The 25,522-nt window shown below is 42.6% G+C and overlaps 1 protein-coding gene across 1 annotated transcript in view; it reads right to left on the bottom strand.

Annotated features, from left to right (window-relative positions):
- Positions 1-25,522, bottom strand: part of TRPM6 (transient receptor potential cation channel subfamily M member 6) — a 318,859-nt gene that overhangs the window by 63,710 nt on the left and 229,627 nt on the right. The window contains exons 33-34 of the mRNA XM_073634261.1: positions 19,557-19,622; positions 18,596-18,882 (exon numbers count right to left, since the gene is read on the bottom strand). Of these exons, the coding sequence (XP_073490362.1) occupies positions 18,596-18,882; positions 19,557-19,622 (353 nt within the window). The remainder of the gene's footprint in view (positions 1-18,595; positions 18,883-19,556; positions 19,623-25,522) is intronic.

Here is a 25,522-nt window from a genome sequence, read left to right as displayed (position 1 = left end):
GAAACTGGGAAATCAAACAAGAAAACCAAAATCAATTAATTTTGAAGCTAACATTGCAAGAAAATTAGACAATTAAAAACATTATTCCCCAGCATCAGTATAACATTCAATAATTTAATTGTTCTGGAATAACTAATATGGAAAGGCACACTTATCAGATTGCTCACCCCCTCTGATGGAACATTGATTACATTTTAGGGGGTTGTGAAATCCCTAAAAAAAATTACTTTTAGGACACGCAGGAATTTAGGGACTAAAAAGGCTACAAGACTGCAGTTGTCGCACTCTGCAGGTGCAGTTGCTAACCAGCTTACAGTAAATGAGGTAATGTAAAAAGGCATTCATGTTGCAAGGAGTACACAATCACATGCAAGGGCAATTAATGAAAACACTTTGAGGCTTGCATATGATTTGATGATGGAAATCAGCAGAGCTTCTGCTCATTTACTAAAGCACTGGAACAAATGCACTTGTAGAGTGCACATGCATTTTGCAAAGTGCAACATATATTTGCTTTAGACAAATCAACACCACAGAACATTCCAGCAAATTTTAACGAGGGTGGGGGTGGGGGGGTTGTGAAATCTAGATAATTGCTCATTAGCAGCACACTATTTGGAGTGAGTTTAGGTGGGGGGGGGGGGGGGTGGGGGGGTTGTGAAATCTAGATAATTGCTCATTAGCAGCACACTATTTGGAGTGAGTTTAGGTGGGGGGGGGTGGGGGGGTTGTGAAATCTAGATAATTGCTCATTAGCAGCACACTATTTGGAGTGAGTTTAGGTGGGGGGGGGGGGTTGTGAAATCTAGATAATTGCTCATTAGCAGCACACTAAATACACTCAAACAAAATACATTCCAAATGAGTAGACTAGGTGGATATGTTCCCATCACTTCATGCTGGGAAGGTTATTGAAGGAAAATATACATGCATGACAAAAAATAACAGTAAAAAATTCCAGCATGTGTGAGGATAAAAAGGGGACATTCACACTATATTGCAATGATGGTAAGTAGTGTTTGAAGCAAGAAATACATCACATTATCAAAGATTACATAAAAGAACATGTGATGCTAATAAAAGAAATGATCCCCAGAGCCTGGGGGGAGATGCCTGTCGAGAACTTAAGGTCCTGCAGGCTTCTCCCTGTGGCCAAATACCGCAAGGTAGCGACCAGCCTCTGCTCCGGAGTGATGGCTTGCCTCATGCAGGTATCCTGCCTGCTGATATAGGGGGTCAGCAAAGCCAACAAACGGTCAAAAACGGGGTCCGTCATCCGGAGAAAGTTCCTGAAATCCTCAGGATTATTCTCACGGATCTCACGGAGCAAAGGCATGTGACAGAACTGGTCACGCTGAAGCAACCAATTCTTGGTCCATGAACTCCTCCTCGCCCTGTTCATGGACTGGTCTTGGGCTGAAGAATAAACTACAGCACCAAGCACATACAATGCACGAGCTCTACGACGAGTACGTACAGGTAACATGGCTTCAAAACGGTCGGCTGGTCAGAACGCACTAAACAGAACGCACTGAAGAACAGCAAGGCCTGTGAAGAACGACCTGAAAATCAGGAACGAGCGGCCAATAAAACAAAGATTTCTCAATGCCAACTGACCAAACGCACTGAAAAGCAGATACAAACCTCACAAGCACAGACTGAACAACAGTTAAAACGAACTGAAAAATACGAGTCTCACAAGCGCGAATCGTCTCTCACCAAACTTCTACTAACACGAGATAAACACGAGATTAGCAGAAGGAGCCCAAAGGGTGTCGTACGGGCTATTGAACTTCCGTTTTATAGTCTCGTCGGACTTGGTGTACGTCACCGCGTACTAGGCTGTCGTACTTTTGTGTGGTCGTGTGTGTGCAAGTCCGTTCGTAAGAAAGTCTGCCGCAAGTCCGCCGAAGGTACGTCGGAAGTATGTCGGACAGGCTGTCGGACTTTTGTAGACGAAAAGTCCGACCGTGTGTACGCGGCATTAGTGTTTGTTTTGTTGCCATGGTTACCAAAGCTTCTGTTATACACAGGGGGGAAGGTGGATGGAGCATCTCAGCTGATTACAGAGCCCGGGGGAGGGGACAGACACACCATGTACTGATTTATAATAGAGGAATATGATGGGGCAGTTTTGATGGGGTAATTCTGATGGGGCAGTTTTGATGAAGCAGTATTTGGGAAGCATAAACAGGGCATGAGCGTTGCTAGGAAACAGTGGTTGTAAACACAAGATGCTGAGACACTCCAAATGCATGTGACTTCATCTGCTAGACTTGATAATGCTTGTAGACTCCTCCCACAGTTTTCACACTACAGAGACAAATAATATACCGAAACGAGCGGATTGTTCCCGATTGGTGTGTTATTACTTTGTGGAATATTTTGCCGAATGGTCCACGAAATGACGTTTTTGCGGCGAAATTGGTCCCATAGGAATGAATGGCGAAATGTTCAAAACTAGAGTGGGAAGTGACAAAAGCTGACAACCCCATGATCAGCCAAAACATTATGACCACCCCATGATCAGCCAAAACATTATGACCGCCCCATGTAAAAAAAAAAATATTTTTGAAAAAAAAAAAAAATTTTTGAAAAAAGTAAAAAAATAATTTTTGAAAAAAAAAAAAAATAATTTTTGAAAAAAAAAAAAATATATATTTTTTGAAAAAAAAATATTTTTGAAAATATTTTTTTTTTTCAAAAATAATTTTTTTTTTTTTCAAAAATATTTTTTTTTTGAAAAATTTTTTTTTTTTGAAAAAAAAAATTCTTTTAAAAAAAAAATTATTTTTGAAAAAAAAATATATTTGAAAAAAAAAATATTTTTGAAAAAAAAAAATATTTTTGAAAAAAAAAAATATTTTTGAAAAAAAAATTACTTTAAAAAAAATAATAATTTCGAAAAAAAAATTATTTTTGAAATAAAAAAATTCATTTTTGAAAAAAAAATTACCTTTGAAAAAAAAAATTACTTTTGAAAAAAATGTTCAGCTCTTTCAGCGAATGATGGAACTTTTTTACTACTATTTATACTTTTTAAAATATTAAGCTTTTTAACACTTTTCACAGTTACTCAAGCCACTCCACCCCACCCAGTTACTCCGCCCACTCCAGTTGTAGAGGCAAGAACACTTTCACAATTTCCCCAGAAATTGTACCTTTTCTAGTATTCCAATATGGCATAGTAAGGCATCTTAAAGGTCCATATCACCCAAAACTGGAATATCAAGGTTACATACCCAGTGCCACCAGGGAGTTGAATCAACCACTAACTTGTTATAATATTTTGAGTTTACAGAGCTGAGTTTTCCATTCAATAATCTGTGAAACGCTCAACTCTCACAAGAAAGTTATGAAGGTGTTACTTTAGTTTAGCTGAACTCAAAAATTACTTTTGGTTAAAAATACAAAATGTCTTTTTCTCACACCCAACACTGCAGATACTTCAGCCAGTGAAACAGAGAAGTCCAGTTATTAGTCATATAGAAACAACGTGGGACACTTGGAATTCTACTGCTTTTTTATTCTATTTATTGCTCACAGAAAACATGAACAGAATCAGATACATTATATGCTCAAGTCTGGCCCTATATACTGTAACAACAGACTTCACAGTTTATAAATTCTAGATGATATGGCCATTACAAGGATGGAAGTCTACAATTTGTTAAAGCTCTCCTACAACTGATAATTCTGCACCACAAGGATGCCCACTAAAGTCTTAAATGTCGTAGATCACCATTACTGGCATTTCTGTATCAGAGCTCTTAGTTATGACTTTCTGTAGCAGGATTTAGAAAACAAATAAGTAAGGTTGTCTTGCATCATTTGGCCTTCATTTTCTATCATGTAATATAAAAGAAAACATGAAGAGAAAAATGAGAAACAGATTACAGCAGTCTTGGGAGATAGATGAGATCTCATAAAAAGATTGTGTTTTTGAAACAGTGACTTACAAAGCCATCCACAACTCTGCCCTCAGCTACATCGCTAACCTAGTCTCAAAATACCAACCAAATTGACCTCCAGCTCTTTAGCTCCCTTGTCACCTCCTTCTATGCTCGCCTCCAGGACTTTTCCAGAGCCTCTCCCATCCTGTGCAACTCCCTACCCCAAATCTGAGCAAATTTCTCCTACTCTGTCCACTTTTTTGACAATCCCTGAAAACTCATCTCTTCAGAGAAGCCTATCCTGCCCCCACCTAACAACTGTACATTTATTTTTGCCCATCCCCTACAATTATCTATTGTATGTGAAAACTATGCAGTATATACCAAAGTATATATACACTCGTGCCAAACTAAGATAAATGTTAAAGTAATATGGTGCAGCTGCTGTTGCAAACAAATGAGTTAATAAAGTGTTCAGTAGGGATGAGCCCGATGTTCGAGTCGAACGTAAGTTCGACTCGAACATTGGGTGTTCGCCGAACAGCGAACAGTATGCGGTGTTCGCGGCAAATTCGAAAAGCTGCAGAACACCGTTAAGGTCTATGAGACACTAACATGAAAAACCAAAAGTTCTCATTTTAAAGGCTTATATGCAAGTTATTGCCATAAAAAGTGTTTGGGGACCCAGGTCCTGCCCCAGGGGACATGTATCAATGCAAAAAAAAGTTTTTAAAATGGCCGTGATTTTAATAATACTTAAAGAGAAACAATAAAAATGAAATATTCCTTTAAATATTGTGTTTGGGGGTTGTCCTTAGTATGCCTGTAAAATAGCGCAATTTTCCCGTGTTTATAACAGTACCGCAGCAAAATGACATTTCTAAAGGAAAAAAAGTAATTTAAAACTGATCGCGGCTGTAATGTATTGTCAGATCCAGGCAATATAGATAAAAATCCTTGAAAAAAACAGCATGGGGACCTGGGTCCTGCCCCAGGGGACATGTATCAATGCAAAAAAAGTTTTAAAAACTGCAGTTTTTTCAGGAGCAGTGATTTTAATAATGCTTAAAGTGAAACAATAAAAACTAAATATTCCCTTAAATATTGTGCTTGGGGGGCCCCTTAGTATGCCTGTAAAGTAGCGCATTTTTCCAGTGTTTAGAACAATACCACAGCAAAATGACATTTCTAAAGGAAAAAATGTAATTTAAAACTGATAGCGATTGTAATGTATTGTCGGATCCCGGTTATATAGAAAAAATTCATTGAAAAAAATGGCATGGGTCCCCCCCCCAGTCCATTACCAGGCCCTTCAGGTCTGGTATGGATATTAAGGGGAGCACTGCGCCAAAATTTAAAAAAAAAAAGGCGTAGGGTCCCCCCAAAATCCATACCTGACCCTTATCCGAGCATGCAACCTGGCAGGAAAAGAGGGGGGATGAGAGAGCGCCCCCCTTCTGAACCGTACCTGGCCACATGCCCTCTACATGGGGGCAATGTTTTGGGTTCCCCCAAAACATCCCTTCCCCATGTTGATGGGGACAAGGGCCTTGTCCCCACAACCCTTACCCAGTGGTTGTGGGGGTCTGCGGTCGGGGGGCTTATCGGAATCTGGAAGCCCCCTTTAACAAAGGGACCCCCAGATCCTGGCCCCCCTTACCATGTGAATGGGTATGGGGTACATTGTACCCCTACCAATTCACCAAAAAAGTGTCAAAAATAGTAAAAATGACAGGAGACACTTTGGGACAAGTCCTTTATTAAAAAATAAAAATGTCCTGCGATGTAAATCCATCTTCGATGACAGTGCCCGACAGACTGAAAAAAGAAAAAAACGCAACAACTCCGCCTCCATGGGAGGCTCCCGCTGACTGACGCTTCTTCCCACCAGGAGGGGGCGTTCTCTCGTTCCCTCCCTCTTTTTCTGCTGCCTGCCTGGTTGAGTGCTCAGATAAGGGTCTGGGGACCCCCATGCATTTTTTTTTTTAATTTTGGTGCGGGGTTCCCCTTAATTTTCATACCAGACACAAAAGGCCTGGTAATGGACGGGGGGGGGGACTCATGCTGTTTTTTTCAAAGAATTTTTTCTATATTGCCAGGATCCGACAAAACATTACAGCTGCGATCAGTTTTGAATTACATTTTTTCCTTTAGAAATGTCATTTTGCTGTGGTATTGTTCTAAATGCGGGGAAAATGTGCTGCTTTACACACAATATTTAGAGGAATATTTCATTTTTATTGTTTCACTTTAAACATGAATTAAATCACTGCTCCTGAAAAAACGGCAGTTTTTAAAACTTTTTTTTGCATTAATACATGTCCCCTGGGGGAGGATCCAGGTCCCCATTCTGTTGTTCTCAATGATTTTTATCTATATTGCCTGGATCGGACAATACATTACAGCCGCAAGCAGTTTTAAATTACTTTTATTCCTTTAGAAATTCAATTTTGCTGTGGTACTGTTCTAAACATGGGAAAAATGTGCCGCTTTACAGGCATACTAAGGACAACCCCCAGGCATGATATTTAACCACTTCAGCCCTGAAAGGATTTACCCCCTTCCTGCACTTTTTACAATTTGGCACTGCGTCGCTTTAACTGCTAATTGCGCGGTCATGCAATGCTGTACCCAAACGAAATTTGCGTCCTTTTCTTCCCACAAATAGAGCTTTCTTTTGATGGTATTTGATCACCTCTGCCGTTTTTATTTTTTGCGCTATAAACGGAAAAAGACCGAAAATTTTGAAAAAAAATGATATTTTCTACTTTTTGTTATTAAAAAAAATCCAATAAACTCAATTTTAATCATACATTTAGGCCAAAATGTATTCGGCCACATGTCTTTGGTAAAAAAAGAGAGAGGCATGGTGAGTATTTTGCAGCTCTCATCTGTTTTTGAAAATGAAGAAAGACAAGAAAAAAAAATTTTTTTTTCTTTTTTCAATTTTCAAAACTTTGTGACAAAAAGTGAGGTCTGCAAAATACTCACTATACCTCTCAGCAAATAGCTTTGGGTGTCTACTTTCCAAAATAGGGTCATTTGGGGGGGGGGGGTTTGTGCCACCTGGGCATTCCATGGCCTCCAAAACTGTTATAGGGAGTGAAGAGTGAAATCAAAAATTTACGCTCTTAGAAAGCCTGAAGGCGGTGCTAGGTTTTCGGATCCCGTACGCGGCTAGGCTCCCAAAAAGTTTCACACATGTGGTATCCCCATACTCAGGAGAAGCAACAGAATGTATTTTGGGGTGTAATTTCACATATTCCCATGGCATGTTTGAGCAATATATCATTTAGTGACAACTTTGTGCAAAAAAAAAAAAAAAATTTGTCTTTTTCCCGCAACTTGTTTCACAATATAAAATATTCCATGGACTCAACATGCCTCTCAGCAAATAGCTTGGGGTGTCTACTTTCCAAAATGGGGTCATTTGGGGGGGTTTTGAACTGTCCTGGCATTTTATGCACAACATTTAGAAGCTTATGTCACACATCACCCACTGTTCTAACCACTTGAAGACAAAGCCCTTTTTGACACTTTTTGTTTACATGAAAAAATTATTATTTTTTGCAAGAAAATTACTTTGAACCCCCAAACATTATATATTTTTTTAAAGCAAATGCCCTACAGATTAAAATGGTGGGTGTTTCATTTTTTTTTTTTTTTCACGCAGTATTTGCGCAGCGATTTTTCAAACGCATTTTTTTGGGAAAAAACACACTTTTTTAAATTTTAATGCACTAAAACACACTATATTGCCCAATTATTTGATGGAATAAAAAAGATGATCTTAGGCCGAGAACATGGATACCAAACATGACATGCTTTAAAATTGCGCACAAACGTGCAGTGGCGACAAACTACATACATTTTTAAAAGCCTTTAAAAGCCTTTACAGGTTACAACTTTAGATTTACAGAGGAGGTCTACTGCTAAAATTACTGCCCTCGATCTGACCTTCACGGTGATACCTCACATGCATGGTGCAATTGCTGTTTACATTTGACGCCAGACCGGTGCTTGCGTTCGCCTTTGTGCGAGAGCAGGGGGAGACAGGGATGCTTTTGTTTTGGTTTTTTTCTTTGTTATTTTGTTGCTTTTTTATCTTATTTTTAAACTGTTCCTTTCATGTTTTTTTTTAATCATTTTTATTGTTATCTCAGGGAATGTAAATATCCCCTATAATAGCAATAGGTAGTGACAGGTATTCTTTTTTGAAAAAATTGGGGTCTATTAGACCCTAGATCTTTCCTCTGCCCTCAAAGCATCTGACCACACCAAGATCGGTGTGATAAAATGCCTTCACAATTTCCCAATGGCGCTGTTTACATCCGGCGAAATCTAAGTCATGAAATGCTCGTAGCTTCCGGTTTCTTAGGCCATAGAGATGTTTGGAGCCACTCTGGTCTCTAATCAGCTCTATGGTCAGCTGGCTGAATCACCGGCTGCATTTTCAGGTTCCCTGTTGGGACAGGAGAGCCAGAGAAAAACATGGAAGACGGTGGGGGGGATTCCCTCCCACTGCTTGTAAAAGCAGTCTAGAGGCTAATTAGCCGCTAGGATTGCTTTTACGTGAAATCCGACCGCTGGCTGAAAAGAATGATACCAAGATGATACCTAAACCCACAGGCATCATTCTGGTATAACCACTCAAAGTCCAGCAACATACCAGTATGTTGCTGGTCCTTGTTGGGCATATATTGTAATGTTCAGCCTGTGGGCTGAATGAAAAAAAGAGATTGATCGGTGGGTATGCCCACCATTAGAATACCTCCCTTCATCCACCCACTTCTAATGATGGGCATACATGCACCATTTATATATGCAGTAGCATGGGGGCATCCTCCCGCAAAAGGAAGGAGCAAATCGCTCCTCCGCCCCTGCTGCCCCCATGCTTCGGCATATATCACCTCCGCTGAAGCCACAGCTTTATATATCGTGGGAGCAAACGCTGTTGCTGTCAAGATAAATAAATCCGCGCTGCAGCTGAATGGCGTACCTGAAGATAAAAAAATGGTTAACAATAAAACACAGTAAACAGTAAAGTATAAAAAATTGCATACCTGAAAAGCAAACATGATAAAACATAATAACAATAAAACATTGCAGAATAGAATACAGTAAAAAAGAGCAGAACAATAGAGAGAGAATAGAGAGAGAAAAAAAATAAAACGACAACTATTTTTTTTTTTTTTGTTTACACTTTTTTTTGTAAGTGTAACCTTTGTAACTGTAACCGGTTCCAGGTTCGGGTTTCTCAAAATGCGCTGGCATCTTGGGAGACCCTGTGAAAGTGTGCCTAGTCTGTGCAATGCTGTACCCTACACTAAAACTCAACTAGTGTATGGTAGCGTTCAAAACATTCACCAATGCAAAGACCAGGATTGTCAGGACAGGAGGGACAATAATAGCGGGTGTCACGCCTATATCCGCGCTTGCTGCAGACACAACATCTTTTTTGGGGGGGTTCATTGGGTAGGGGTACTCAGGAGGACATAAAGAAAATGCCTCTCATGCAGCTGACTGCATTTGGTTGGGGATGTGAATGGGGGAAGTACGGGTGCTGCAGAAGTGGTGGGTTCCCAATTAGGATTGGCGAATGCAGCAGGAAGGGCATTATGGGCACAATGGGCCTGTGTTTGTCTTCTTCTTGGTGGCTGCGGGACACTACTTGTGCTTGCCACCTCACTAGCTTGAACTGCACTTATGGGACTCGCCACGTTACCAAGTGTTACTGCAGTGCTGGTTTGACTACGACCGGGGTGTACTAGGCCGTTGGTGCTTGCCAGTTCACCAAAACGCTAACAAAAAAAACTGTTAGCAATCGCAGGGATCAGGCCTGACTCTGCGAACGCTGCAGTTATGCGTTTAGAGTTTTGTAAGTGACAGTGATCGATTGATACTGCACTTGGGTGAGCTGGGCTGGGCTGGGCTGGGCAGAGGGGCAAAACGCAGGTGCTAGCAGGTATCTGGGCTGATCCCGCTAACACTGCTTTTTTGGGAACTCTAAACTGCTGGGAACGCTAGTATAGATCTGATCTGATCAGATATTGATCCGTTCAGATACTATACCACTAAGGGAGGTGTATGGTGCGTGCGTGGGTGTTAGCGGTACTGGCACTAACCTGACGATGCCTGGGGCTGGTGCTTGCCAGTTCACCAAAACGCTACCAAAAAAACTGTTAGCGATCGCAGGGATCAGGCCTGACTCTGCGAACACTGCAGTTATGCGTTTAGTGTTTTGTAAGTGACAGTGGTCGATCGATACTGCACTTGGGTGGGCTGGGCTGGGCCGGGCGGAGGGGAAAAACGCAGGTGCTAGCAGGTATCTGGGCTGATCCTGCTAACACTGCATTTTTGGGAACCCTAAACTGCTGGGGACGCTAGTATAGATCTGATCGGATCAGATATTGATCCGTTCAGATACTATACCACTAAGGGAGGTGTATGGTGCGTGCGTGGGTGTTAGCGGTACTGGCGCTAACCTGACGCTGCCTGGGGTGACGCAGACCCTATATGACCCTAAAACCTAACTTATACCACCGCCAGGTGATCAGGGGGTTAAACCTTTATTAGGTAATAAACGGCGGGTGCCCTGACACTATAAAAAAATAAACTAACCAGCGTCACCCATAACAGTTATACAGTGATCACTGGTGAAAGGGTTAACTAGGGGGCAAACAAGGGGTTAAAACCTTTTTATTTACCTCCCTAACTAGCGTCACCAGTGACACTAGTACAGCGATTAGAAAAATGATCGCTTAGTGACACTGGCGACGGGGGGTGATCAATGGGTTAAAACTTTATTGGGGGGGGTTAGGGGGTTACCCTAGACCTAAAGGGGGCTAACACTAACTGCCCTACCACACTAACTGTCACAAACTGACACCAATGCAGTAATCAGAAAAAAAAAAAAAACTGCTTGGTTTCACTGTGACGGGGGGGGGGGAGGGGGATTGGGGGGTGATCAGGGGGTGATCGGGGGGTATACAGTATGCCTGGCGTGTTCTACTGTGTGTGTGTGTATTGTGCACTCACATCAATGTCTTCTCTCCTCTGCGCCGGAACGGAAAATACCGAGCCGAGGAGAGATGACATCACTTCCTCTGCTGCTGTTTACTATACAGCAGCAGAGGAAGGATTTCATTGGCTGGTAGCGATCGCGGGGGGGGGGGGCACGAATGGATGGCCTCCCCCTCACCTCTGATCGCTCCCGGAGAGAGGCCGTCCGCCTCGGGCACCGTGATTTTGCCTGCCCGTGCCATTCTGCCGACCTACATCGTCGTGAGGCGGTCGGCAACTGGTTAAAGGAATATTTCACTTTTATTATTTCACTTTAAGCATTATTAAAATCACTGCTCCTGAAAAAACAGCCATTTTAAAAAGTTTTTTTTTGCATTGATACATGTCCCCTGGGGCAGGGCCCAGGTCCCCAAACACTTTTTATGGCAATAACTTGCATATAAGCCTTTAAAATTAGCACCTTTAATTTTTCATGTTCGTGTCCCATAGACTTTAATGATGTTCGCTTGTTGGGGGGGGGGGGGGGGGGGTGTTCGGCTCATCCCTAGTGTTAAGTGGTCCACTGGGGTGACTCCATGTGAAAAGAAAAAAACAGTGCTAGTTAATCAAATCTATCCAAATGAATTAATCATATAGTGAATAAGTGCATATCTGTGAAATAATATAATATAAAAAATTATATATTATGGATAAATGTGTAAAAATGTATCTAGGATTGAGTATATTTCATATAAAACTAACAAGCAATGCAAAAGAGTCAAAGCAATAAAATGTATCTCCGTGAACAAATGTTGTGACATCCAATGTGAAAAAGTTCTTTCAGGTGTATAGGATCATAATGGACCATATTGGTTGATGTATATTATAGACAGCATAAGCGAAAAAAAAAAATTTCAATGGGACACCAGTGCAGGATATGGTAGAAATTCCTACTCACCGGACATTGCTGACTCTATTTGCTGCATGGCAAGAGGAGTCAAATCAGGCATAGTGGTCTCCTTGACCGGAGACGGGAGAGAAACCGACCCATCCTCACATCCCCTCCTCACGATGATGCGTGGTTTCGAAACTGAGGTGTCTTATTAAGCAGGATAAGAAAGAAAACAAAAACTGGAGATCCTCATAGCATAAACATTCCAAACTGTTTATTAACCACTTAATAACCGGCCCATAGCCAAATGAAGGCTACAGGGCGGTTTGTTAACTCTGGGAGGGTGTACAGTGAGGTCCTCCCGGAGAATCGTTCCCGTGTGCCCACTGGGGCGCGCACACGGGAACATCCGTGCTCGCCGGGTTCACGGGACCCAGCGCTACATGGATCCCAGTAAAGGGCCAATGACAGCGGCCCTTTACCACGTGATCGCTCCATTCAATGATCTCAAATGTCAACAAAGACTGTCAAACGGGGTCATCACAAGTTCATTGCTATCCTATCCTCACACCAATGCAGCGTGAGAGGAGAGCAGATCGTGTGACAAACTGTGAGTTTTATTATTCTAGCAGTGCCCAGCAGTGCCTAACAGTCCCCAATAGTGCCACAATAGTGCCACAACAGTGCTACAACAGTGCCATCTGTCATCTGTACCACCTGTGCCACCAGAGCCACACCAGTGCCACTACAGTGCACACCAGTGCCACACCAGTGCCACACCTGTGCCCATCAGTGCCACCTGTGTCCATCAGTGCTCATCTGCGCCACTGCAGTGCCACCTGTGCCCACCAGTGCCACCAGTGCCCAACAGTGCCGCCTGTGCCCAACAGTGCCGCCTGCGCCACTGCAGTGCCACATCAGTGCCGTCTGTGTCCACCAGCGCCTGTGCCCACCAGTGCCACCACAGTGCTCTGCAGTGAAGCCTCATCAGCCACCAGTATGGCAAAAAAATATTTTACTAGCGAGGAGTACCAGCGTCTAAGCATGACCGATGAGAGCAGCGGGGAGCTCTCTGATTCTCAGTCCGATTCCGATTCGGCCTATAAACTCATTATAAGCAGCAGTTCTGATACAGAATCGGAAGAGGAATGTGTGCCCATGAAAAGAAGGTGTTCTGGCGTGGAGCAGCAGCCTACTACCAGCAGCGCAGGGCCATCCACCTCGCGAGCAGTGCCGTCCACCTCGAGAGCAGTGCTGTCCACCTCGAGAGCAGAGCCACTACAACAAAGGCCAGGCACCAGTAGGGTGTCATCTCAGCCCCAAAGGGATAGGGGCCAGGCCAGCCTTCCCTATGCCCTTCAAAACCCTCTGTGGCTTCCCCCTAATTCCGGAGCAGCAAATATCCCCCCTTTCACTGCCCAGTCAGGTGTCCAGGTGAACACCGATGATTTTGCCATGCTTGATTTTTTTCATTTGATTTTCACTGAAGACTTACAATCGTCCATTGCGGCCCAGTGCAACCTCTATGCACAGCAGTACATAGTAAGCAACCCTGGCTCTAGTTATGCCCGTCCCTTTGAGTGGGGAGAACTAACCTTAGAGGAATTCAAAATTTTCTTAGGCCTATGGGACTCACAAAAAAAAAAACAATTGTACTCCTATTGGTCTACCAAACCCATCTACCACATGCCACTCTTCTCATCCCTTATGCCAAAATCAAGATACCTTATGATTATGCGGTTCCTCCACTACAATGACAACACCAAGTGCCCTCCCCGAAATGACCCAGCTTTTGACAAACTATTTAAAATTCGGCCACTCCTAAATAATTTCTCTGAAAAATTTCCACAGTTATATAACCCCAAAAAGAATATTTCCGTGGATGAGTCCCTTGTAAAATTCTCAGGCAGGCTGGGCATCAAACAATTCACCCCCAGCAAAAGGGCCCGATATGTGGTAAAAATGTACAAACATTTGCGACCGACCCCCTGGGTACATCTACACCTTCCTGGTGTACGAAGGGAAGGACTGAATCCCCCTGAATGCCCAGAGTACATTGGAGCCAGTGGAAGAGTGGTCTGGGAGCTTATCTATCCACTCCTTGGAAAGGGATACTATCTTTATGTGGATCATTTTTATACCAGCTTGCCCCTCTTCCGCAATCTTCACCGAAGAGACACCCCAGCATGTGGTACAGTAAGAGCCAATAGAGAGGGCTTCCCGCAAAAACTTGTCAATGAAAGGCTACGATGAGGGGAGACGGCATCTTTGCGGAACCAGGAGCTATTGGCTGTCAAGTGGAGGGACAGACGAAATGTCCACATGCTAACGACAATTCATAATGACACCTACGTGGAAGTCCCGAAGAGATGGCCCAGTCCAGAAACCAGCTTGTGTTTACGATTATAATTTGTTTATGGGGGGAGTGGACTTCAACGATCAGATGATTGAACCCTACCTTCCCACAAGAAAATCCCGCCACTGGTATAAAAAAGCGTCCATTTATTTTTTCAGTTTGGCCATGTATAACACTTATTTTATTTACCAAAAATCTACAGAGAACCCCGTATCCTATCTGCACTACCAAGAAGAAGTTATTTCCGCCCTTTTGTACCCTGAAAGCCCACCAGAAACTATTCGCTCTGATTCCGTGAGCAGACTCCACAAGCACCACTTTCCTGACAAAATCCCCCCCCCCGTGAAACAGGCCGCAGACATCAAAAGAAATGCCGTTTGTGTTCCAGTGGAGGAATTAGAAGAGACACCACGTATTATTGTCCCGATTGTCCTTCCCAACCAGGCCTCTGTATAGGTGAATGTTTCTGCCATTACCATACTTCTCTACATTATTAGGGAAATATGGTAAACGTAATTCTCATTTCCTGTCATTTTCCTCCACACCCCTTATGCCACTGCACTGAAATGTACATACCTCTGCCTTCTCCGGAACCAACCCTGGCCTATTATACGACCAAGCATCTGTCTAACGCTAAACATACCTCTGCCTTCTCTGGGAACCGACCCTGGCCTGTTATACGACCAAGCTTCTGCCTAATGCTAAACATACTTCTGCCTTCTCCGGAACTGACCCTGGCCTGTTATACGACCACGCTTCTGCCTAACGCTAAACTGTACCTACCTCTGCCTGCTCTGGAACTGACCCTGGCCTGTTATACGACCAATCTTCTGCCTAACGCTAAACTGTACCTATTTTGCCTGCCTCTTGGATTGATCTTTTACTCTGCTATGCTAGTGGGAACATAGGGGCCTCACATATGTGAGGGGCTCCAGAATTGTTTTTCTGGATGAAGAAAACTAATTTTTTAGTTTTCTCATTCCCGGATTAGGGTCTGGAGACTCAGAGGCTTCAAAGAGATTTGGGTGGGAGAAGCCTCTACCCCTGTCCCCATTCTTTCCTGGCCTGCTACTTGGACCGTGTTCCTGCTTACTACCAGGACCAATATTTTGGCACTGCTGGCAACATCTCTACTTGCACTGACCCTGGACTTTATATGGACAGTATCCCTGCCTATACTGACTATGGACAATATTCCTTCCTGCTGCCTGGACAATTCCATTCACTGTCGCTGACCACGCCCCTGCCAGCTGCCTGGATCAGGGCTCTCCTCCTGTGGACAATTGCACTACTAAAATCACAGGTAAACTTTTGTTTACTCTTTACTCAGCAGAATGTATTTTAGGGTGTAATTCTTGGTATGTACATGCTGTGTTAGAAATATGAAGGACCTTCAAAAACGTGATAGCTTGTAAGGAAATTGGATGTGTAATTTATATCCCTAGAACACCTGATGGTGCTTCTTGGATGTTGAGCCTCTATGTGGCCAGGCTGTGTAAAAGTCTCACACATGTGGTATCGCCATACTCAGGAGGAATATCAGAATATATTTTGGGGTGTCATTTTTGCTATGTACATGCTATGTGTTGGAAATATCTTATAAATTAACAACTTTGTGTAAAAAATAATGTGTTTTCATTTTTTTCCACATTTTCCAAAAACTTCTGGATAAAAATGAACCGTTCAAAACACTCATTATGCCTCATAGACTATATGTTGGGGTGTTTGCTTTCCAAAATGGGGTCACTTTGTGGGCATTTCCATTGTCCTGGTGCTCCAGAGCCTTCAAAAGTGTAATAGGTGGTTAAGAGATTAGATGTGTAATTTATGCTCCTAGAACGCATGAAGTTGCTACTTCAATGTTGGGACTCTGTATGTGGCCAAGCTGTGTAAAAGTCTCACACATGTGATATCTCCATACTCAGGAGGAGTAGCAGAATACATTTTGGGGTATCATTTTTCCTATGAACATGCGATGTGTTGGAAATATCTTATAAATGGACAACGTGGTGTAAAAAAAAATGCGTTTTTATTTTTTTTTCCACATTTTCCAAATATTTCTGGAAAAAAATGAACCATTCAAAAGACTCATTATGCCTCATAGATTATACGTTGGGGTGTTTGCTTTCCAAAATGGGGTCACTTTGTGGGCGTTTCCATTGTCCTGGTGCTCCAGGGCCTTCAAAAATGTAATAGGTGGTTGAGAGATTAAATGTGTAATTTATGCTCCTAGAACGCCTGAAGTTGCTACTTCAATGTTGGGCCTGTGTATGTGGCCAGGCTGTGTAAATGTCTCACACATGTGGTATCGCCATACTCAGGAGGAGTAGCAGAATATATTTTGGGGTGTCATTTTTCCTATGTACATGCTATGTGTTGCAAATATCTTATAAATGGACAACTTTGTGTAAAAAAGAAAATGCGTTTTCATTTTTTTTCCACATTTTCCAAATATTTCTGGAAAAAAATGAACCGTTCAAAAGACTCATTATGCCTCATAGATTATACGTTGGGGTGTTTGCTTTCCAAAATGTGGCCAGGCTGTGTAAAAGTCTCACACATGTGGTATCGCCATACTCAGGAGGAGCAGCAGAATATGTTTTGGGGTTTCATTTGTGGACTGTACATGCCATTTGAGAGAAATAACCTGTTATAATGACAATTTGGTGTGAATAAAAATAAAAATTAAAAAAATCTCTTTTTAGTAGCTGTAACCTCGCAATTCGATTCAATAAACAGTTTGGAACATTTACGCAATGAGGATCTCTGGTTTTTCTTTTCTTTCTTATCCTGCTTACTAAGAGACCTCAGTGTCGGAACCATGCATCATCGTGAGAAAGGGATGTGAGGATTGGTCGGTTTCTCTCCCTTCTCCGGTCATGGAGACCACTAAGCCTGATTTGACTCCCCTTGCCATATGGCAAATAGGGTCAACAACGTCCGGTGAGTAGGAATTTCTACCATATCCTGCACTGGTGTCCCATTAAAGAAAATGTTTTGCATGCTGTTTATGATACACATCAACCGCTACAGTCCATTAATACTAGGATGAACCTATACACCTGAAAGAACTTTTTCACATTGGATGTCACAACATTTGTTCACGGAGATATATTTTTTGCTTGGACTGTTTTGCATAGCTTGTTAGTTTTATATGAAATGCACTCAATCCTAGAGTAATTTTTACACATTTATCCAATAAAATATTATTTTTTATATTATATTATTTCACTCATATGCACTTATTCACTATATGATTAATTTATTTTGATAGATTTGATTAGCTAGCGCTGTTTTTTTACATGGAGTCACCCCAGTAGATCACTTAACACATTACCTATTGTATCTCTTGACCCTCCCTCTTAGATTGTAAGCTCTAACGAGCAGGGCCCTCTGATTCCTACTGTATTGTAATTGTATTGTCTGATCTTGTGTTGTAAAGAGCTGCATAAACTGTTGGCGTTATATAAATCATGTATAATAATAATAATAATAATAAATATCAAATAATTAAAAGAAGATGTTGGGGATTTAAAGTGCATCTAAAGGTTTATTTGTGGTACAGTGGGAGCCAATCAGTGGGTCCGGCAGTCACGATGGCCTTCGCGACCCGACGATTTTTCACAGGAGAGAGGGAGCAGTGGTGAGCCGATGTAAACACACCACTGCTCTGTCAGGGAGGAAAAGAGAGAGATCATGTTTCAGCTAAGCTGAATCACGATCTCTCTTTTCCTTTAGTGAATCCACTCCCCCCACAGTTAGAAACACCTCCCTGGGAACACATTTAACCCCTTGATCACCACTGTAGTTAACCCCTTCCATGCCATTGTAATTTATACAGGGATCAGTGCATTTTTTTAGTACTGAACACTGTAATAATGTCACTGGTCCCCAAAAAGAGTGACTTAGGGTCAGATTTGTCCGCCACAATGCCACAGATCATTGCCATTACTAGTAGAAACAATTAAAAAAATGAAAAGTTCCTAAATCAATCCGTTATTTTGTAGACAGTATATCTTTTGCACAAACCAATCAATATACACTTTTTGGGATTTTTTTACCAAAAATATGTAGTAGAATACATATTGGCCTAAATTGATGAAGAAATTATTTTTTTTACTTTTTTTTGGATAGTAAAAAATATTGTTTTTTTTTTTAAATTGTCGGTCTTTTTTGTTTACAGCGCAAACAATAAAAACCCACAGAGGTGATCAAATACCACCAAATGAAAGCTCTATTTGTGTGAAAAAAAGACATCAATTTTATTTAAGTACAGCGTTGCATGACCACGCAATTGTCAGTTAAAGTGACGCAGTGCCGTATCGCAAAAAATGGCCTGGTCAGGGAGTGGGTAAAACCCTCCGGGGCTAAAGTGGTTAAACAAATTGGCCAAGATAACCTCATAATTAAAATCACCAAAATACACAATCTGTACTCTAAACATAATCTTACCCTGAGACACAGCTGCAATACAGTGGCATCATGGAACACCTTCTTCCATGTCTTTACCACCTCGGGAAGAAAGGATTTCACTATGAATATCTCCCCGGGATCCAGAACATCATGTTCTGACCATGTACAGACCACTTTTAAAGCCCTACGCAGTCCCCCATCCATTTCCTCAGGGGAAAGAACTTGGAGCATTGCTGCCATCCCTCTTTGCGACCATGAAGACATACTCTTATCCAGGCTGGATGGTGAACTTTCTTCCAGTTGATAGACAGTGACTTCTTCTCCAGCTGTAAAGAACAACTGATTATTAGCTGTACTAGTTTACATATAAAAGAGGAAAACAAACACTTCTATATATTTGCAGAAAACACCTATACCACATGATTTTTATAACTATTTTTTTTTCAGTTCTGTAGATATCTATTTTACTTCCGTATATGTAGAAATGTAGAAAAAGACACAGACATCACAGGGTGAAACATTAAATGCTAAGGCCACAACACACAAGGCTGAAAGGTCTCTGACAGGTCTCTTGTTCCTAGTGTCAGCTAAAATGATTGTGGTGTGAAGGACAGATACTGAAGGCTTGTTTCCCTTTGTCTGGTACCAAAAGGATATTATATTCTATTAACTTATGTAAGTGCAAACAAAATGGATATGCTGAATGTTTGGTCAGTACAACATTGATTACAGCTGTAAATGTACATGCTATCAAAGCAAAAAGAAAAGCAGGCTTATGGATTAGCTAAACAATAGCAATGAGGTTTCAAGAGGTTGCCATTAACACACCAGTGGAACTACGCAGATTTCCAATTAAAATTTTAACCCTGCAAACATATAAGGAGATACAACAAAGGATTAAAGATCAAGGCAAACAGATTCTAATAATAAACATTGTACTGCTGAACTAGTCAATATAATACATTTCTGAATAAAGCAATGTGTTATAAAAGTAGCTTACCAAATAGATGTACTGGGGTAAAAGGTATGGTCTGTGCAAGTCTCATTAGGTTGTTTCTTTCTACCGCTGAAAGATAAACAAACACATAGCTGAATGTGCATTTTCAAGCTTTATTAAACAAAAAAAAAAAAACAGTATGTGAGTGTCCTAATTAACATTTGATATTACTCCTTCATACTAGTACAAATTCTACTTTATACGGTTGGATAATTTTAGTTTACTTCCCAACATATAGAGTATTTTTAAATGTGAATGTGAAAGGGCTATTTGCAATTCCGCACATTGTACTTTTATGCTCCATGTGAACAAAGAAAGCTCCCACCCTAAAGAGGTTTAAAGGTAGAAGGTTTTTTAACTTAATGTATTAGGATAAAATACCTTCTGTACGCGGCAACCCCTCTAAGCCCCCCTAATACTTACCTGAGCCCCACCTCGATCCAGTGATGTTGCACAAGAGCCTCAGCTGTCCAGAACTCTCCCTCCTCATTGGCTGAGACAGCAGTGGGTGCTATTGGCTCCCACTTCTGTCAATCAATAATCAGTGAGCCAATGAGGAGAGAGAGGGGGTGGGGCCAAACCGCAGCTCTGTATCTGAATGGACACGCATCACATGCCTGACGAAGGGGTCTCGTGTGACTCAGAAATGTTGCACTACACCATTTTGTGATGTGATCATTCTTTGAATAAAAAAAGTTTGGACAAAATTTATGATCATTGGTATGCTGGCAAATATCTACATATCCATGTCTGAATGGACACACAGAGCAGGAGCTCAGATCGGGTGCCCCCATAGCAAGCTGCTGTGAAGAAGCAGTGGAGGAGAAGAGGAGAATCTGGGCTGCTCTGTGCAAAACCACTGCACGGAGCAGGTAAGTACACCATATTTGTTATTTTTAAACAAAAAGACTTTAATATCACTTTAATTAAAAGTGAACTACATTGTATCTGAGCTCCGCAAACTCAGAACACAATGTACAGGGAGGAGAAAAAACATTTGATCCCCTGCTGATTTTGTACATTTATAATTCTATAATTTAAATGGTAGGTATATTTTAACAGTGAGAGCCAGAATAAAAAACAAAAATATCCAGAAAAACGCATTTGAAAAAAAATGTATAAATTGATTTGCATTTTAATGAGTGAAATAAGTATTTGATCCCCTATCAATCAGCAAGATGTCTGGCTCCCAGGTTTTTTCTATACAGGTAACAAACTGGGATTAGGTGCACTCTCTTAAAGGGAGTGCTCCTAAACTCAGCTTGTTACCTGTATAAAAGACACCTGTCCATAGAAGTAATCAGTCAACCAGGTTACAATCTCTCCACCATGGCCAAGACCAAAGAGCTGTCCAAGGATGTCAGGAAAGATTGTACACAAGGCTAGAATGGGCTATAAGACCATCACCAAGCAGCTTGGGGAGAGGTTGACAACAATTGGTGCGATTATTCGCAAATAGAAGAAACACAAAATAACTGTCAATATCTCACAGTCTGAGGATCCATGCAAGGCCTCACCTCGTGGCGTTTCAATGGACATGAGAATGGTGCGGAATCAGTCCAGAACTACACAGGAGAATCTTGTCAATGGTCTCAAGGCAGCTGGGACCGTAGTCACCAAGAAAACAATTGGTAACACACTACGCCGTGGAGGACTGAAATCCTGCAGCGCCCGTAAGGTCCCCCTGCTCAAGAAAGCACATGTACAGGCCCTTCTGAAGTTTCATAATGAACATCTGAATGATTCAGAGGAGAACTGGGTGAAAGTGTTGTGATCAGATGAGACCAAAATCGAGCTCTTTAGCATCAACTCAACTCGCCTTGTTTGAAGGAGGAGGAATGCTGCCTATGACCCCAAGAACACCATCCCCACCGTCAAACATGGAGGTGGAAAGATTATGCTATTGGGGTGTTTTGCTGCTAAGGGGACAGGACAACTTCACATCCTCAAAGGGACGATAGACGGGGCCATGTATCATGTATCAAATTTTGGGTGAGAACCTCCTTCCCTCAGCCAGGGCATTGAAAATAGGTCATGAATGGGTATTCTAGTATGACAATGACCGAAAACACATGGCCAAGGCAACGCAGGAGTGGCTCAAGAAGAAGCACATTAAGGTCCTGGAGTTGCCTAGCCAGTCTCCAGGCCTTAATCCCATAGAAAATAAGTGGAGGGAGCTGAATGGCCATCCGGATCTTTTTGTTAAATTTTTGCAGCTGAAGGTTCGAGTTACCAAACCTCAGCCTTGAAACCTTAATGAATTGGAGAGGATCTGCAAAGAGGAGAGGGATAAAATCCCTCCTGAGATGTGTGCAAACTTGGTGGCCAATTACAAAAGACATCTGACCTTTGTGATTGCCAACAAGAGTTTTGCCACCAAGTACTAAGTCATGTTTTTTACGAAGATGTACAATAGTTATTTAACTCATTCAAATGCAAATTAATTTATAACTTTTTTTAAATGCGTTTTTCTGGATATTTTTGTTGTTATTCTGTCTCTCACTGTTAAAATAAACCTACCATTAAAATTATAGACTGATCATTTCTTTGTCAGTGGGCAAACGTACAAAATCAGCAGGGGATCAAATACTTTTTTCCCTCACTGTAATTCATTTTTAATATTTACAGCAGTGGCGGCCAATGCATTGTGGGCGCACGCGCGCAGCCCCCCATCCAGGCGCCCAGCCCCTTTCAGGACGCCAGACGCATGGACTCCTATAGCGGGGGTGGGAGGAGGTGTTTTGTTTTCAAGCACCTGAATAAAGCCAGAGGCTCTAATAGGCTTCAAAATAGGGTGGGCTTGGGGCACAGAGAGTGCGCCCGATCCCACCCAATTGTGTGACAATAGCGAATGAATTTTTGCTATTTTCACACTGTGGAGACACTTATAAATTTGTTGTGTTAAGACTGCAAGCAACACAGGGTGCCATAACGAGGCCTTGCAGCTTTCACATGCGTTTGGAAATGTGTGCTAACTAAACCCTTGCTTTTAACAGACGGTTAGACAGGTAATTTGGTTGGTCAGCAGACTAGTTGAGCTTTGGAATTGTTTTTGTCTTACATGTATATGCCCCTCCATGTGCTCCTTGCTGTGAAGGCCAGTTATAGGTGGGGGCAGTGGCCAGTTTTTTGTTACTGTTTGTATATATGGTCCAGGGACACACTGTGCACCTTCGCTGCCATTGTGCTCTTGCTAGGTGTCCAGTGTGCTCCTGTTCCTTTAAGGGGGCTTGGGCTGCCTCCAAGCTCACCTGCCCCACATCTATCCATTCCATGCACGTGCTTCCACTGTGGAGACACTCATAAATTTGTAGTGTTAGGACTGCAAGCAACACAGGGTGCCGTGACGAGGCCTTGCAGCTTTCACATGCGTTTGCAAATGTGTACTAACTAAACCCCTGCTTTTAACAGACAGTTAGACAGGTAATTTGGTTGGTCAGCAGACTGGTTGGTGAGTTGAGCTATGGAATTGTTTTTGTCTTACATGTATATGCTCCTCCATGTTCTCCTTGCTGTGAAGGCCAGTTATAGGTGGGGGCAGTTGCCAGTTTTTTGTTACTATTTTCACACTAATGTTCCTCCCCGCCAATCAGGAGGCAGGGCGTCATCCTATTGGATGCCTGGTGCTTAGGAAGAGGAGCGGAGGAGACACGCACTGGACTGGGGGAAGGATACCTTCACCGCCACCGCTGCTGCTCTGGTGCACTAGGAGAGGAGCCTGGCGGTAAGTGCATGACCACGAGGGTCTGTCAGAGGCCAGAGCCTCAAGCTCAATGGGGGTGCCGCTGTCAGAGCCCAGAGTGGGGGGGTCGGGGGTGTGCTGTCTGAGCTTTATATACCCTGATCTGTATACCCTGATCTGTAAGGCTAAGCTGTATACCCTGAGCTGTATACCCTGATCTGTGATACTGAGCTGTATACCCTCATCTGTATACCCTGATCTGTGATACTGAGCTGTATACCCTGATCTGTATACCCTGATCTGAGATGCTAAGCTGTATACCCTGATCTGTGAGGCTAAGCTGTATCCCCTGATCTGTATACCCTGAGCTGTATACCCTGATCTGTGATGCTGAGCTCTATACCCTGAGCTGTATACCCTGATCTGTGATGCTGAGTTGTATACCCTGATCTGTATACACTGAGCTGTATACCTTGAGCTGTATACCTAATCTGTGATGCTGAGCTGTATACTCTGAGCTGTATACCTTGAGCTGTATACCCTGATCTGTAATGCTGAGCTGTATACCCTGAGCTGTATACCCTGATCTGTGATGCTAAGCTGTATACCCTGATCTGTATACCCTGATCTGTGAAGCTGAGCTTTATATACCCTGATCTGTATACCCTGATCTGTGAGGCTAAGCTGTATACTCTGAGCTGTATACCCTGATCTGTGATACTGAGCTGTATACCCTCATCTGTATACCCTGATCTGTGAGGCTAAGCTGTATACCCTGATCTGTGAGGCTAAGCTGTATCCCCTGATCTGTATACCCTGATCTGTATACCCTGAGCTGTATATCCTAATCTGTATACCCTGATCTTTGATGCTGAGCTCTATACCCTGAGCTGTATACCCTGATTTGTATACCCTAATCTGTGATGCTGAGTTGTATACCCTGATCTGTATACACTGAGCTGTAAATCCTGAGCTTTATACCTAATCTGTGATGCTGAGCTGTATACTCTGAGCTGTATACCCTGATCTGTGATGCTGAGCTGTATACCCTGAGCTGTATACCCTGATCTGTATACCCTGATCTGTGATGTTGAGCTCTATACCCTGATCTGTATACCCTGAGCGGTATACCCTGATCTGTGAGGCTAAGCTGTATACCCTGAGCTGTATAGGCAGGCTGTATAGGTCTCCCATCAGGAGCCTCAATGGCAAGTGGAGTGGCACGAAACTGCAGCTGAATCGAGTGCTTAAATACAAAGGCAGCATCAATGAACAAGCCTGCAGCCCCAGAGTCGATAAGAGCCTGTATCTCGACGACTGACCAAGACCAAGAAGGGGTAACCAGAACCAGGGGCTTATCCTTCTGGATAGCTGTGGACGAAACAACGCCACCTAAGGTCTGTCCCCTACAGGACCTCAAAGTTTGGGCATTCCCTGGACGGGTAGGACAAAACTTCAAAAAGTGACCTGCCTGGCCACAATAAAGGCACAATCTCTCCCTCATCCTAAGGGTTCTCTTATCCACAGAGAGATATGTGAAGCCCAACTGCATGGGTTCCACTTTTCTGACCGACTCAGTACCAGGAGGCATGGAAGGTGAGGGAGGCAAAGATGGGACTGCAAAGCTCGAAGACAAATGTACAGCAGGTTTCCGCAAGCACTCCTTAAAAGAGTCTTTCTGTGAGTTTGGAGTCAATGAGGATGGCAAATGTGATCACCTTCTCCAGCTCAGTAGGTATACCTTGGGCTGCTATCTCATCTTTGATGGTATACGAGAGACCATGAGAAAAGGCAGCCATGAGGGCCTCATTGTTCCAAGCAACCTTTGCTGCCAGAATACAGAATTCAATGGTGTAATCGACAACAGTTCTTGTACTCTCTTTGATGGACATGAGGCTTTTGGCAGCAGAAGCGAAGCGTGCGGGAACGTCAAATACCCTTTTGAAGGAGGCCACAAATTCTGGGTAACTCAGGACAACAGGTTTTTGTGTCGCCCATAGAGGGTATGCCCAGGCCAAGGCTCTCTCAGAAAGCAAAGATATCACAAAACCTACTTTGCTTCTGTCTGTGGGAAAGGCCTGGGGCAGCATCTCAAAGTATATCTCAACCTGGTTGAGAAACCGTCTGCATTGAACTGGATCATCCCCAAATTGCTAGGGAAGCGGAGCAGAACCAGACATACCTCTTAAAGAGGTAATACTCAAGGCAGGTGCCTGCACAGAGACTGGAGCAGAAGTAGGAATGGCCTGCAACACAGGGGAAGATTTCAGATGAGCCGTGCGACTCA

The sequence above is a fragment of the Aquarana catesbeiana genome, linkage group LG01 (genome assembly GCF_042186555.1).
Source record: "Aquarana catesbeiana isolate 2022-GZ linkage group LG01, ASM4218655v1, whole genome shotgun sequence".
Classification (NCBI taxonomy): domain Eukaryota; kingdom Metazoa; phylum Chordata; class Amphibia; order Anura; family Ranidae; genus Aquarana; species Aquarana catesbeiana.
Note: the sequence above shows the minus strand (reverse complement) of the source record. Positions and strands in the feature narration are given on the sequence as shown.